The sequence below is a fragment of the Scatophagus argus genome, chromosome 6 (genome assembly GCF_020382885.2).
Source record: "Scatophagus argus isolate fScaArg1 chromosome 6, fScaArg1.pri, whole genome shotgun sequence".
NCBI lineage: Eukaryota > Metazoa > Chordata > Actinopteri > Scatophagidae > Scatophagus > Scatophagus argus.
In genome coordinates this window covers 23,946,900-23,962,758 of record NC_058498.1, presented here as the reverse complement: position 1 = coordinate 23,962,758, position 15,859 = coordinate 23,946,900, and the positions used below count along the sequence as shown (strand labels likewise).

At 39.0% G+C, this 15,859-nt stretch overlaps 1 protein-coding gene across 1 annotated transcript in view; it reads left to right on the top strand.

Moving 5' to 3' along the window:
- The window catches only part of nlgn1 (neuroligin 1), a 292,093-nt gene that overhangs the window by 112,429 nt on the left and 163,805 nt on the right, over positions 1-15,859 (top strand). The window contains exon 4 of the mRNA XM_046391164.1: positions 8,037-8,189. Coding sequence (XP_046247120.1) covers positions 8,037-8,189 — 153 coding nt within the window. The remainder of the gene's footprint in view (positions 1-8,036; positions 8,190-15,859) is intronic.

Here is a 15,859-nt window from a genome sequence, read left to right as displayed (position 1 = left end):
CACACCAGTTTGTGAAGCTAACTTTCCGGTCAACCACCCGCAGTGGCTGTTAGATTCAGAATTTAAGTCCCAAGCTGCCAAATTAGTTGTTTTTTAGCTACTTAAAATCTGGACTGGCTAGCTTACAGGACAGACTTTGCAATAATAAAATGAGCCAGCATTTGGGTGGAGCTGATTTCAAGTGACATTACTGTCATCGTTGTTTTAAGTGATCATCTGGGCCCTCCACTTTAATGCTTTTTTGCGGAGCACACAATCAAAACAGCACATAAATACTCGGCTTCTATTGCATGATGATTTCAATGGCCCACTCATGTTGCTTCTGTCAATACCATCATTTTCAAAGTTTGAGGACTGCTTACAGCAGATTGTAATTTAAATGGTGAAAAATTCTCTGGCAAACAGAGAAATAATTTCAGTGGTTGAGTTAAATCTCCACAGAACCACATTTTATGCGAGTCAGGACATTATTTCAAATATCTGTTGCATATGTATATATATATCTGGAATAAATGTATTACATTCCTTTTCATGTCAAATAAGTTTGAAGGTTCATTATTGACTTTGAAAATAGTAGTCAGCAGTAACTGTAGTAATAGTAGTAAAATTAATAACTAGAACTACAGTCAGAGCTAAAGCCTTGCGTAATTCTCCTTGACACCCAAAATTTCTAGCTGAAAATTAAATATTGTTTAAGTGTCAGTGAATATATTCTCTAACAGGAATGTAACTCTTCACTAGTGCAGATGCCTGCACTTTCAATATGTATTGGTACTGTGCAGTTCAGTTTATAACCACATATATACATGCAAGACATGTTAGTTACGTCATATCTGTATGGCCTGATTCAGTCAAACTCACTAAATGTTTGGAAATAGAACATATGGCAACACTGCGGTATCTCTCCTGCACACATGACAGCAAAACCCTGAAATGCAATTAAAATGCAATGAAAACAGAACACTTCCGACATACGACTGTTGATATTAAGGCATTTATGCAGTAGGTACCCGACAAAAACTCTAGGACTGACACACTGCAATTGCGCCTCTTGATATTTAAATTAAGTGCTGTTTCAAAGAAAGACAATGTGCAGGAAATCCATTAATCTCAATCATACAAAAAGAGGAACCTTTACTTAGTTGCCATAAACAAGCAGCCCTTTGAAAAGTCATATTAGGAATAAAATGTCCTTGATAAAACCATGAGATAGAGTCGTATCCCCTTAAGGCTGCTGCAGTGCAACTTTAATGACAGGCAGAAAGTCTTAATAAGGCACCTCTACTGTATAATGTGACGAAGTAAACAGCAATTACATCCAAATAAGACTCACAACCATCTGAATCCCTTTGATCTACGCCATCACGCTGTTTTTCTGAGAGCTCTCTCTCTCTCTCTCTCATACACACACACACACACACACACACACACACACACAAACACACACACACAAGTAAGATTAGAGAGAGTCACACAGATCTATTCAATAAAATCCCAGCAAGCTTCAAGCATTATCTCGATAAAGGATGCAAGGCCGACAACTAATCCGTTTTTATATAGAGGAAAATATGCTCGAGAACACACACATACACAACCACAGTGACAGACACAGGTCCCCACCAGCCATTCTTGAGGCTCTTAACCTTTGACCAGTATTTGCCTTCTAGATGCAAACTGAGGGAGGACATCCCCTAACCTACCACCCCTGCCCTCCCAGGAATCTTGGATTTTACAATCTCTTTATACCCATTAAAGCTGGTGTTTGTAATCCTTTTGTGCTGGGAATAGAGATGTAAACAGGAATGTCCCTGAGAGCTGAGGATTTGTTAGAAGCTTTCTTTCTTTTCTTTTTTTCTTAATAGCGAATATTGCTGGAGTGGTTCAGAGCACAAGAGGAGATGTCGTGAACTGTTGTATCTACAAGACTCTTATGGGACCCCTGGTACCCTATATAAAGAGTTATATAGCAATACCTGTGAGATATTAATCCTCCTCTACACTATAGATATATTACTTTGAGTGTGGAGGGCACAAGGATATAGATTTTGCTGACAACATGAGGACAATCCTGGAGGAAAGGATGATAAAAGATCAACTGGGGAATGGGTTACCTGGTTGCATGCAGCTAGCCCAGAGGCTCCAGATGGTGACATTTCAGGTGTAACTCCAAATACTGAAGCCGCTTGATATCACATACATGGAGTAAAAGTGAAAACTCCTTTCATCATCTTAGAAATGAAAATACAATTGTCACATGAAATGTTCAAGCCCATCCATGCTGACTAAGCAAAAAAAAAAAAAAACTAAAGCAATCACAAAACAAGGAGTTTAACGTAGAGTAATGTAAAGCCAGGAAGCTATTTGAATTCTAGAGAAATGAGTAAACTTCTCATTACACTTAAGCACTTGATGAAATTCCTGACTTTGCTCCATGCCATCCACACTTGCGTCCAACAGTTCCTCGTACTGAACAATAACCCAGTTACCCTCCAAAATTATTGATGGGATGATTTTCTAATCGGTTATGTTTACACAGCTGAAGATACTTCAAGCCAAACTTGATGTATCGTGATATAGTGGTTAGGATTCAAACTATTGCAATATATTATGATACTATGAGCAACTGAATATATAAAAGGGGGTTAAACACAACACAAAGTGAACCATAGCCATGCATGCATGCTAACTATTAATTAAAAATCAATACAGTGTATGTGTTACAATACAGTAAAAACAGTGTTTTTAAGAATTGATACAATAGCATAAAACATCACAATTCTCAAATGTAACAATACATTCTTATACCCCTATGGAGCTGTAGGTTACATCAATGGCTTTGCTATTTGCCACGGTCACATCATATGGAAGATATGCAGTAGGAGACATATTTACCATTGGACCATTTCAACAACTTGCAAGTGCTGACATCAGCACAAGATAGTTTTTCCTTTTTTTTTTTTGCAAGTGTTGTGCATTTACTATTAAGCACTACATCTATTAAATTTGGGTTTAATTGCCATCAACAAGTGATTTTGGCTAGTGGGAGGCGTTTATATTTCCAGGTCTAATCTGAAAAACTGGAGCTTCTCTAGCTGTGACCCTGAGTAACCTTATGATGTGAGCACTCTTTACAGTTATGGTATGTCTCTGAACATGAACTCAGCTATAGAAAGGAGAGTAATTACTCTCCAATTTGTTAAGAGGTCACCTGTCAGCAGCCTAACTTAAAAAAAAATAAGATAATTTCAATGTTGGGAATGAGCTACCAATCTTGTCATTTCTATCTGGTGAGAACAGTCTCACAACAAGTACCACAGTGTTTTTGTCATCAAAACCAGTTTCACAGCTCAAATATATATAAAGGCCATTGCACACACAGGAGTGGATATGTACTCTAAATTACATCACCACAGTTGGACTGATTACATGAGAATTTCCTCTGGAAGCATTTGGATCGGTGTTCACCACTGGGCCTCATTTTGTTTCTTGTTGCTTTTTCTGAGAGTCCCCATGGCTTTGCTCCCTGCAGCAAAAGGCTGAAGCCAGGAAAAAAAAAACAACAACTCCTCCGCTCCTTGTGTCTGCCATTGGTTTGATAAGTCCTCTACATGGCAGACAGAGAAGATGCCGAAGTTGTTGCAACAGCCCAGGGGCATCTCCCAGGGCTTGCTCAGAGAAATCTAAAGCACCTGAAACTCTTTGATCATAACCTCATCCTCGAGGAAGCAATGCTCTACTTCATGTTGGCATGGTACCTATCCTCTGACAAACTCCCTCGCCCACACTCATCCCAGGGAAGATTGAATGGTCGAATCACGACAAGATTGCATCTCATTTTAGCTCTTCTCAAAGCAAGCTTTAATCTCACTGCTCGCTGTGAGAAAAAAAACCAACAAAAAAACAAACCCTGGAGGACAGTTTGATGTTTCTGCCTGTTTCCAAACACCTATACTTTAAACAGAGGGACAAAAGGACCCATTGATATTACAAATAATTATTAGATGTTCCAGTAATCACCCCAAATACACCATCACCTCACTTCATGAAAGAGGATGTTGGAAAGAGATGAAATTTGCAATCAGCTGAATGAGAATTAATTGATAAGTTAGGGGAACGAAGGGAGAGGCTGGGGTTTAGATGATTTCTTTGGCTCTCAGTCCTGCAGTGGCAGCCAATGAAGGATGCCAGGAAACCACACTGAGAGCAAGCTGGATTGCATAAACTTAAAACCTCAAGGTACAGCGTGTTCAATATACAGCCAGTTTCAGCCAGTAAATCCAGGTAAATTCAGGTAAATCCATCAAATGCTCAAACATTGCCAAGACAATTTTATCCTCACCTCACCTCATTACCTCTGACCTTCAGCGCTGAACAAAAAGCGGTAGTTTTAACAGCCCTGTTGGATGTATCACGCTGCAGCAGAAATGAATATATATTCATGTTAAACTTGAGTGCACATATACATAGACAGGAGACTGTGTCATATCATACAACTCCTACAAAGTGTATGTGGATATGATAAATCATTCATATTGTTTTTGCTTTAAATGAAAATGCACCATTAATGGATAGAACTGGGGATGTCAAAGATAACCAGTTTAATTGCTTAACAACTGAGATTATTTTTGATTTGGTCTGTTAATTGATATACACTTCCAAACACTGTGCTAAAGGCTATGGTAGCTCACAGTCTGAGGTATATAAAGCATGTTAATCTTGACTTGGTGTGGAAACATCTCCTCCATAAAACCAACAAAGTCATATGTAAAATAGTGAGGATGACTCGCAGCGAAAGATGTTGAGATATGCTGCTAATCTGAGAGCTAGAGGGTGAGTGATTCAGAGAGCTAACGTTAATTCAGTGCATTCCTCCACTGAGAGCTACTGTGACCTAATGCAGTGGAAAAACACTCTGAGGAGAAGATGGATGAGCTCAAACTAGCCGGGACAGACAAGTTAGCACTGACCACATACTGCTGGAAAGCTCTCACAAACAAAAGCTGCATCACAACTACCTGTCACTTCATCAGTGACTGGGAGAAGCAGCGCATTGAGCTCCTCATTCAGAGCCTCTCCATCTAGCAAATGTCAGACAGTCAGTGCAGTACGCCAAAGCCCACTGAGTAAGTGGAAAGCAGGACTGAAAGTAAGGGCATCTTGAATTTAATATATATATATTTTTTTCCTCCTGTAAAATTAAAAGGGTGTTGGGGTAATGAAAGAAAAAGAAAGAGTGAAGAAGAGAGAGAAAGAATAACTTAAGAAATTAAATAAATCGACATCCCTAGTTACAACCAAATAGCATATTTATAATTAACAAATTATATCATTAGCATCATCAGCTTCAAGATCATCTTGATGGAATGAGAATAATCATCATTGTAAATAATTTTATTATAATTGTCACGGTTGCCATGAACATCATAGCTGCCAACATCAAAATGAAAATCATTGCCGTGGTTGTGATATCATTATTATCACTATTGCTACCATGGTTGTCCATCTCAGCTTTCAGTGTCATCATCATCATCATCAGGGTGTCTGCTGCAGTCATCACTGGCAATATTATCTTCATACCAATTAGTAACAGCACTGTACAAAACAGTGTTGTTCATTGTTATCATCTGCGCCTTTTGTCTTCCCTCTTCTTCTTTTGTTAGGCTATGCACATATCAGTGCAGAGGCATGCACACGCACACACACTTGCCATAATCCCCTGACCTTTTTTGTCAGAAGTTTCTGGAAGTCTTCCAGAGGAGAGTTATGATGTGTGGTCACTGCCTGCTGTGACAGAGGGAGCAGAACAACTAGGAAAAAACACTACAAAGGACAGAGAGTGATAGAAGTGATGTAATGAGCTCTGCGCCGAGAGACATAACATCGCTTACACGCAAACACACACTTACATAGACAACATTTTACCTACATGTGCCTCATTGTAATCCTCCACTAGATTTAGATATTTTCTTTGTCAGTTGCACAATATGTAGACATACTGCAGTATGTAGACATACTGCAGTATTGTCTGCTACATGAGGTCCTGTTTCCGTTATCTAACCCCTAACCCATTACTCATACTCAAGGAAGATAAACCCACCGTGCCCCAATACAGTGCTTTAATAAATAGTTTCATCATAATAATGTGCAATATTTGCAGTAGAGTACTTTAAAGGGGTGATTTTACACACATTTAAAAGCATAATTAAGTTATATATAGCAGTGTTTGCTTCCTTAGAGTTAAAGTTTTTTTCCCTGAGGTGCTTAGATTATTTTGTCTACCCCTTGGGGTACTTCAAACACACTGTGGGAAAGCTTTCAGATACAAACACTATCCTTCTGCCCCCTCCCTCCTCCCCCACCTCACCCACCTCACCCCATTCACAATCGACCATCTTTTTTCGTATTCTTGTCTCTGAGGTCACGCTTCTCTGTTTTCTTGGCCGGTTAATTTTTAATTCTACGTAGACTCACTGATCTCTCTCTGGACCAGAGTCCCTCAGTGGTAAAACATCAGTGGGATAAACGATGTGTGCTGCTGCGTGTACTGATGGAGATAGTTAGGAAGCAAGATGAAAAGCTTCATCTCTGCGATACGGAAGATGAAAGCGAAAACCTTGTTTTGAACGTGGGTTGCAGCAGTCCTCTCATCCTTTTTGCTCACAATCCAGCCTCCATTAGAGGCGTCAAGGGCTAAAGCTTTGCAGTACAGCCCTCCTTTCTGCTGCTCTAATCAGCCAGATGTAGCATGTTTTAGTATAGCTAATTCTGCTGCTAACAGCAGGCTCACCACTCTCCACACCTCATATTAACTAAGAGTGTGAGAAAACATTTAGAAACCTCAGTATCACAGTATTATGTTTTATGATGCTGTATCAATACTCAAACACTGTATCAGCTTTTTTTGCCAATGTTCACGTGCAAAGTTCATGGAAGGGTTCACTTTGTGTCGTGATATAACTTCTGATTGCATAAATAAGTTAACTTTATTTTAAAACGTATTTTATGCCTATGTTGGTGTGTGTTCTTAATAAGAAAGTTTACCTAAACTTGGATTCATAAAATGGGAAAATATCACCTTGCTTGCAATATTGCAACCCATCACAATATACATAATATCTCATACCCCTATATTGTGATACATATTGTTTTGCCATATTCTTGCCAATACACAGCCCTAATATTAACACAACAACAATTATTCCTTTGGTCACAGAAAAACACCTACTGCTTTGTTGCAGTATGATTTCAGCCTGACAAGTTATTATTTTGTTTAGCTACTGTACTATTACACTGTTATTATGGAAGTGATTGAGCTGTAATTTAAAAGCTGAAACAACATCCTGTCCTTCACATTAACAAAACCCTTTAAAAGATTTAAATAACTGAACAAGACTAGTGTCCCATTAAGTATTTTTTGGAGCTCTGTTTAATTTCCTCTGCTGCCATTGAGTTCTCTCATGCATTTAAATTCCCAAAAACAAGGGAAACACTTCCCTACAGCCAAACAACTACCAAATGCTAACCTAAATTCATATAGTTAAAATAAAGGAGTGCTTCTTCATTAAATTGTCAGTCCCAAAATGCCCTATATTTTATTAGATTTCCTTCCAGACTAATTCCCTAAGTTTGACCTCAACATGCTATGACAGTTTAGATTGCTACTCTTGCATGTTGACAGTCCATTGCCTGGTGGAAAATTAAAACTCGTCACGGTAAATATCTTCTTTTATTAACACCTATACAGAATTTCAAATAGGTTAATAAACAAATAAACCCACATTTCCCAATCACCATAAACATGTCAAGGCCTTCATGTAGAAAACTGAATGGTTTGACGCCTCAAACTAACAAGGTAACCATGTCAAAAAGCCAGTGTGCCACGATTACTCAGAAAAAAAAAAAAAAAATCAAATTAAAGAGGTGGCCAAAACCCACTAAAGTATTGAAATTGCATCGCTGGCTGTCACCTTCAATCTGTCATCTAATCAGTCCTTTCGCCTTCTCCACTTCCTCCTCTTGCTCCCCCCCTCCTCCAGACATTAGGGAGAGTGGAAGCCCCAAGCCGGTGATGGTTTTCATCCATGGGGGCTCCTACATGGAAGGAACTGGGAATATGTTTGACGGCAGCATCCTAGCCAGCTATGGGAATGTGATTGTCATAACTGTCAACTACCGTCTGGGCGTCCTAGGTAAGGATCCTGCTGTACTGTATGACACACAACTGTTGCTGCCATATGGTGTCTATTCTGTCTTTATTCTCTCTTCCTTTATTGGTGATTACCTTAGCTTACCATAAGTCTAAAACTTCTTCTTACTTCTTTCTTTCTTTCTTTCTGTCGTGGTAATTCTATGTGCTGTTGCTGCTATTTTCCAATGACTTGAGCTTAGTACAAAGACAAAAACTATAAACTGAATCTTTGCATCCATTGTTTCATGTTGCTATGTGTTACTGCTAGTCACATGCCAGACTTGAGCTTAGTCTGAGTACCAACACTACGATTTTCTTTCTGTTTTTCTTGCGTTCTTTCTCATTTCGTCACTTCCTTGTGTTCTTGGGGAGTCTTTTGGCTGATTTTATGCTTCATGTGATTGTTACTCTTCAATAGGAACCTAAGAGTTTGGTCTAGACCTGATCTAATTGACATAAGACAATTTTTGTTATTTGGCGCTATATAAATAAATTGAATTGAATAGAATTAACCTTCTTCCTTGGCTGAACTTGTCTTTGCTGGTGTTATTTCTCTCACTGCTTTGTTATTTGCAATTCAGACATTTATGTCCAAATGATGGATTTTGGTTGTGATTTGTCCACCTCTTTTGTTATGAAGAATCATTGGGATGTCAAAGGCAAAGTACATTTCTGATTGTTCTTTTAACAGTCTGTAGAACAGATATGTACTGTCCATCGCAGTGTTTGATGATACAAGCTAATCTTGTTGAAAGTTGATAGGGAAAACCCAAGCAACCCATTTTATCCTCAATAGAAACACCAAACAATAATTTTGATACTTGTGATTGATGTTGTGTTGTTATCTTAGTGTTCATTGCGGTGTACACAGAATGTCGTAGAGACAGACTTCATGTAGGCTATTCAACAACAGAATGTTCTTGTACTGACATGTATTTGTGGAGCCGACTCTTGGATTTATCATGGCTTTATGCGTATGCCCTCCCCATATCCTTTCTTCGATTTAGTAGCCTTTCATCCATCATGGCAATATCTCCTCTGATCTTCAGCCCCCTTTCTTATTTCCACCTCTGTTTTCTTCCTCCCCAATCATATCTCTTCTCATCAGTCTAATTCCTAATTCCTTCTCTCCTATGTACGGGTGTCACTGCTTCACCCAGAGGGCAGGTATATATTGCGACACATGATGGAAACAAAGGTCCGCTGCCACCGTCTTAAATGAGATTATGCTGTCATTTGCTTGGATGGAAGAAACCCATTTCATTTCCCTGTTTTGGTTGCTGGGGTTTTTCTCCCTTTCTTATTAAACTATAGCAGAATAAAGATATAGGACAATATCCGCCTTTCACTTAACTAAAACGCTGTTTGTCTGTGAGCATGTGTGCATGGATACATTTGTGTGCATGTGTGAGGCTCAAAGGCAATTCTCTGAAATGTTGATGGCAGAAACGGAATGTGAAAATCAGCATTAATGTTCTATGCAGGTGGTCCTCATTGTCTCTCGGTTTTTCTCATCACTTATTCAGGCCCTGATCTGTTTCACCTGATTTATATTTATTTGTTTGAATTGCACATACTGAGTATCACTGCAAAACCCAGTGTTTTCTTGGCATTTAATCGGATGAAACATGGACGATATTAAGTTTCCACGCAGCTGGAAATCAGATGAAAGAAACTTAATGGAAGCATAAATTTTCTTGGCATAGAGGAGCAATTGTGGTTCATGTCTCTTAAAGTTATAATTTTCAGTCAGCCCATGTTTGGATGGACGGCCTTTGAGCCCTGCCAAATTCACAAAATTGGATATTAAGTAACTACTCCATCATCTGGGTTCAAAATGTTTTCTCAAGAGGTCAGAGCCTAGATGCCAAACTCTAACATGTTCTGCTGTTTTAATTAACATTTGAAATGTGAGTTGTCCAATTGAAATATATTCACAACTTACAGTTCAAAAGCAGCAGGTGTTCATGGCTGAGATTCAAATCTTGAGCCCTCCTGTTGTGAGGTAACAGTGTGAATGTCTGCACCTGTTAATACTCACTTTACACAACATGACCTTTTCTATAGATTAAAAATGCTGATACTTACATTGTCATGAATCATTTTTAACATTTGACAGAATATTCAGATAAGATATCAGATAAGTAATAAAAAAAAACAAAACAAAAACAAAACAAAAATATACCACATATTGGCTTGTGATATGTAAAAAGGCTTATTTAACCTCATAACTGAAACTAAATTAATGAATTGATTATTTGAATGATTGATACATTGACCATAAAATGGGGAAAATAGAATATTTGGAGCATAATGCACAGAAAGTGCATGAAAATGTGGAATATAATGCCCAAAAGTAAAAGATAAACAATATAAGCAAAACAACAATTGGTCAGACACAGTTAATAAGTTAATTATTATGGATGTGACAGGATTCATCTGAGCTCTTAAGTGCTACAGGCCTCATGGTGTTGAGGGAAACTGTATCCCTGCTGGTTAACATGAGGCGCCGCTGTTTGCTCTCAGATTAGACTCTATGTGTTTGTGTTTACCCCCCTGGCAATGGACAAAAGCATACAGCTTTACTTCACCAAACATGTGATGGTGTGTGTGTGTGTGTGAGTGACAGGGAGAGAGTGTGTATTCAGCTACATTAGGTGTAAGACTCATAACCACTGGGCTTTCCAGTCAGTCATCCAGTCTTTAGTGAGTTCAGCGAGTACCTAGGTTCACTCTATTGATGTGTCTTCGGAGGAGGGATTGATGTATTTTCACAAGAAACTCCCAGAAAGTGTGAATTGATTGCACAAGGTTTATTAATGACCACACACAGGCTATGTTACCTTTCTCAGCTTGGTGAAAATGCAAACACAAACAATAATGCAACCTATTTCTCAGAAGTTTAATGATAACACGTTATTTACCACTTTATAACACTTTATTCCCAATACCACAGCAACACTGAACACTAGTCATGCTTGAATGTGTGGCATGTCATAACCTAGCAGCATCTTCAATCAAGGCCCATGATCTGTGTTAATGCATTTTTGCTTGTGCACCAACCTAATGAAAGATGTTTTTTTGTAAAATTAAGCTCATATAGACTTTTAGAGAAATTCATCATATGAATTACACCACAAGCTATGTATTCCTCCATATTCGCCACTTTTATGTGTTATGTTGACCAATAACATTGTTTGACTGACCAATGTATGGAGCGGTTGACTAACATTTAGTGTGGTAGCACTCGAACTTGCCATTTCGTAACTCACTAACCTTGGGTCCAGACAACCCCTCTCATTGGCTCATGTGTACAACCCCCTTTAGGCTTCTGGCGTTTTTCTCAAATACCTCCACAGGCAGAATAGGGCTAACCATACATGAAAATGACTGAATGCATGAATGAATTAATGAATGAATGAGAGTGAGTCTTCACAACAAGATAAAAGACTAGGCAGTAGTGTGGATTCTGTTAACACCTTCATTAATCACTTTAAACTGTCTCCCAGTCTCATATCTATGTTCTCCAGCCAACCACCTATCCTCCGTTGGTTAAAGTGTGTGGTTGACCTTACCCAGAGAGCTACTGCAGCACCTGTTGGCTTTGAGACGTTGCTCTGCTGACAGAATGCCCCACTCTCTCATTAGTGATTTTTCTCCTTGGCTTAGTGTATATTTGTGTGTCTGTGAAAACCAATGTTTGCTGGAAGCCATTAGCGCTTTTAAATATGCGGGGCTGCTGACACAAAGCCGTATTTATTGTTGAAGGGCCTTGCATACAATGGATTTGGCCATGGGGCACAGATATAGGTATGCTGCCGTCAGTGTGTGTCCACGGGTGTGTATGGCCGTCTGTGTGTTTAATGAATTAAAAGTCTCTCCTGTTTGTAAATGACATGTTAATGGAAAACGTGGTATAGAGCTGTCAAAGTATCATTATTGAAGGTGGCAAGTATTTATTGTCATTTCACCTGCTTCGTAATGAAAAACACCGCTGTAGGGTTGATTCTGTTATACTTCACACTTGAACTACTTAAGAAACTACCGAAGTACTCTATCATCCAGATAGAGTATTCAGATATTCAGACAATTGATAAATGGTGTTATTCTGAGGGGCACTAGAGGGTAGTGTCATTATATTTTGATGTTAAGATCTTTCATGCTCTAAACGCCTCAGCTCTACTCATAATGAATGTAACACAGTTGTGACATGGAAATGAGTTGTTGGCACTTAACAGAACAATTCACCCAAAAGTGAATACTACTCAACCCAAGCTGTTTCTTACTCAGCACAACATTTCTGGAGGTTAACAGTAAAACATTGCTTCAGCATTCACCTAAAAAATTGAAGAAGCTGGGGATTTGTTTTAAAACATTAAAAAAACACGCAAAATGTAAAAATCCATAAATGTTGTCTTGCATTATTGAGGACCCCAGAAGCGAAAAAGTGAACTGAAATTTTTGACCTTTACAAGGCTGTCAGCAATTCCTTTCAAATCACTTTAGGATCTCAGGGTTTCCAGAGACTTGGATTATGCCAGACGAGCTAATAACAATTGATTGATTTATTTTTTGTGCAGCACTGTTTTGCTTGTGAAGCTCCAGAAATTGAAAACAACGAAACCTCAGTCTGACTTTCCATTGGGAAGGGTGTGAGTAGGTAATGACTGAATTTGGATGAACTTTTCCTTTAATACCTTGTAACTCCAATTGAGAATATGTCCTTTTGTCTAAACACAAAACCACAGAAGATGAGTGTAAACTGCCAGAACATTAAACTAATCCCTCTGCAGGGCTTGTTCATTGTACGTCCAAACGGTGGGCTGTGCCTTTAAGGCCAGCGCCTCACAGTGTTGAGTTTGTTTCGGCCCAGCCAAAACCTTTAATCACGCTGATTGATGAGGTGCATTTCCCTGACTCAAACCTTCTCCAAATACCTCTTCCATTCCAGCCATGCATCAGCCATTGAGCCAATTCATCAAGCCTCTGATTGTTTTAAGATATACCTGGCCAGTAAAATATCCATTTCTCTGCATGGCACTGCTTCTCGAGCTCTGTCTCGCTTTCAGCAACACAATCACATCTAAACAGTCCCGGCTTGAGAAAAGACCATGCAGAAAAAGAACCAGCAAGCAGGCACGAGCAGGAAACAACATAAAAACTTGGGCGTCACAGAAAAAATAGAGCTGACAAAACTGGATTAATGTGATAGTAAGTGAATAATTAACTCATAATCTGTCTATGTAGAGTTCTCTTGTATGTAAATGTTTTAATGACTCAAATAATCTTATGATTTGTTAAAAAGACATAACAGCCAGAGGAATAAAAAAAAGAACAAATTCAGGATATTGTAGAAAAACCACACACACACAAAAGTTTTTTCTAGGGTACAAGCTCAAATAAATATTAGCTTCATCATTATCACTCTGGATGTCAGCGGAGTGATTTAGCATCCATGATGGCCCAAATGCTGAGAAAATTCACAGGACGGAATACACATTCATCAGATCCAGATAGCGTGGCTTTAATTGTATCCAAATTAGGACTGCGTGTGTTTGCTTCAGGAGCATTTCCTCTCACACAGGCATTATCCCTAATGTTTACCCTGCCCAAATATTACTCTCTCTGCCTCCCACTCTCTCACTCTCATATATCTTCTTTCCTTTTCTCCCACCACAGTAATTGGGCTTTCTCTTTCCAGTTAGTTTTTGCCCTGCTGGCTAAGTGTTGAGGACTATTATTTTTATGCTTATTAATTTCTTTCTCCCTGAAACAAATAACCCAATGATTTGGGTTCATTACTCTTTCTTAGCCTCCCCTCCTCTGCCCTCCTTGTCTTGCTGACACAGCTCACTCACAACAAGCTTCACTCGAGTCTTTATTAGTGGCTTATTAGTTATTAGGAGGAATAGTGATGATTACTTCCTCTCCAGACATTGATGGTTTTTCTTATCATTCTGTCCCCTTGTACCATTGATGCCAGCTTTCCTTTAACCTGATGAATACAGACTACAGATGTAAATACTGCAGGATTTGGTCAATTGGCAGCTTCTATTGCTCTCTTTATTTAGAATAATTTCCTGCCAGAAGTGGCAAGGAACCTAAGAAATGTCTCCTCAATACCAAGGAGAAATTTTTGGAGGAGAGCGAAAAGTAGTTAGTAAAAGAAAGTTAAAGAATTGAGATATTCTAACAATTTCAGGGATTATAAAATGTACTGAAGTATGAGGACACACATGGCAGATGTGAGAGTCTTTGATTAGGTTTTTAGCTCTTTATTAAGCCATATTGTGTACAAAAATACTTTTAGAAGAGAGGCTGTGCTGCATTATGTTTCCGTTTTTGCACCCCAGGCATTGAATTTTGTTAGTCTCAATTTGCACAATTTGTATGTGTGTGTGTGTGTGTGTGTGTGTGTGTATGTGTGACATCAGCAAACCTTTCCCGTAGTGTTTGGCGCTTCTCTCCTGTATATTAGCCTGTATATCCTGTATATTATATTTTAGTGCGGAGAGAGCTTTGATGAGTGAACGGGCTGCATTGAGACATGTTGCAATATTTGCAACCATATTCTTACTTTTGCTGCCCTGACATGTGCCCCGATCCAACTACTGCCAACGAGAAAGAGTTCAAAATATTTGGGATTTGTCCCAAGTATCGTGTTTTGTTTTTTTTTTATAGTGCCTCTAGGCATAGACATTCAGACAAAGAGATGAATGACAAGATACTGTCCTACAAAGTCAAAGAAGTCCCAGTGTTTCGTCATTTCACTTTTATAAAGCACCCAGCTATTTCTTTATGAAAGGCAGCTACAATCGAACTTCAAACCAAAGACACAGATAACATAATCAAAAACCATAGTTTTCCATCAGCTTTGGTGTGAAATTGGCCCCAATTTGCCTTTAGAATGCAGTCTGCCAGAATCGCTGTGGTCTATATTGGTTATGATTAGATTACAGAATTATTTCTCTCAACTGAATGGTTTGAAAGAGACCCTTTATTTAGCTTTAAAATTCCACTGCAGAATGTCTGTTGTCGTCATCCACTTTTTCAGTGGCAATCTGTCTTATAATGCAATACATGCCTTGGTGAGAATACAATTTTGTGTGAACACTGAATCTTTGTGATAATCTGTAGCGTTCTAGGTGTGTGTGTGACTAATCATTGCTTAAATATGGCTAAAATATCAACTAATTTATCACCAAATCTATATAACATATATCAGTGTATTCACCATTTGGAAGCCACCGTTTGCTTTTGCTGGCACTACCCCGGCATTATGGTGTAGTAGTGTCTTGGCCATTGTGTGGTTCTCCCAGTCTGCCATTGCTCGGTTTGTTTGAGTCCTTCTCGTTTGGCTCAGTGTTGTTGGCATAATGATTTATTCAGAGAGTGAGCTGCAATACCAATGGAAGCTAGGCTATGCTAATGGTGATCTGGCAACAACAGGGTTGGCGTGGCAAGGTTTACAGCAGCTCTGCCGATGCGTCAGGGATCGGATTAATCTGGCTGAGGCCGGGAGAACAGACGACCATCTGGGCATGCTCCACAGCGCCAGGCGTCTGTAGCCACGACTCGCCACCAATTCACCATTATACACACAATAATATGCTTGTTTCATCCATTATATGTGATACATGGCCATGGGCAACAAATGGTTCCAATATACAA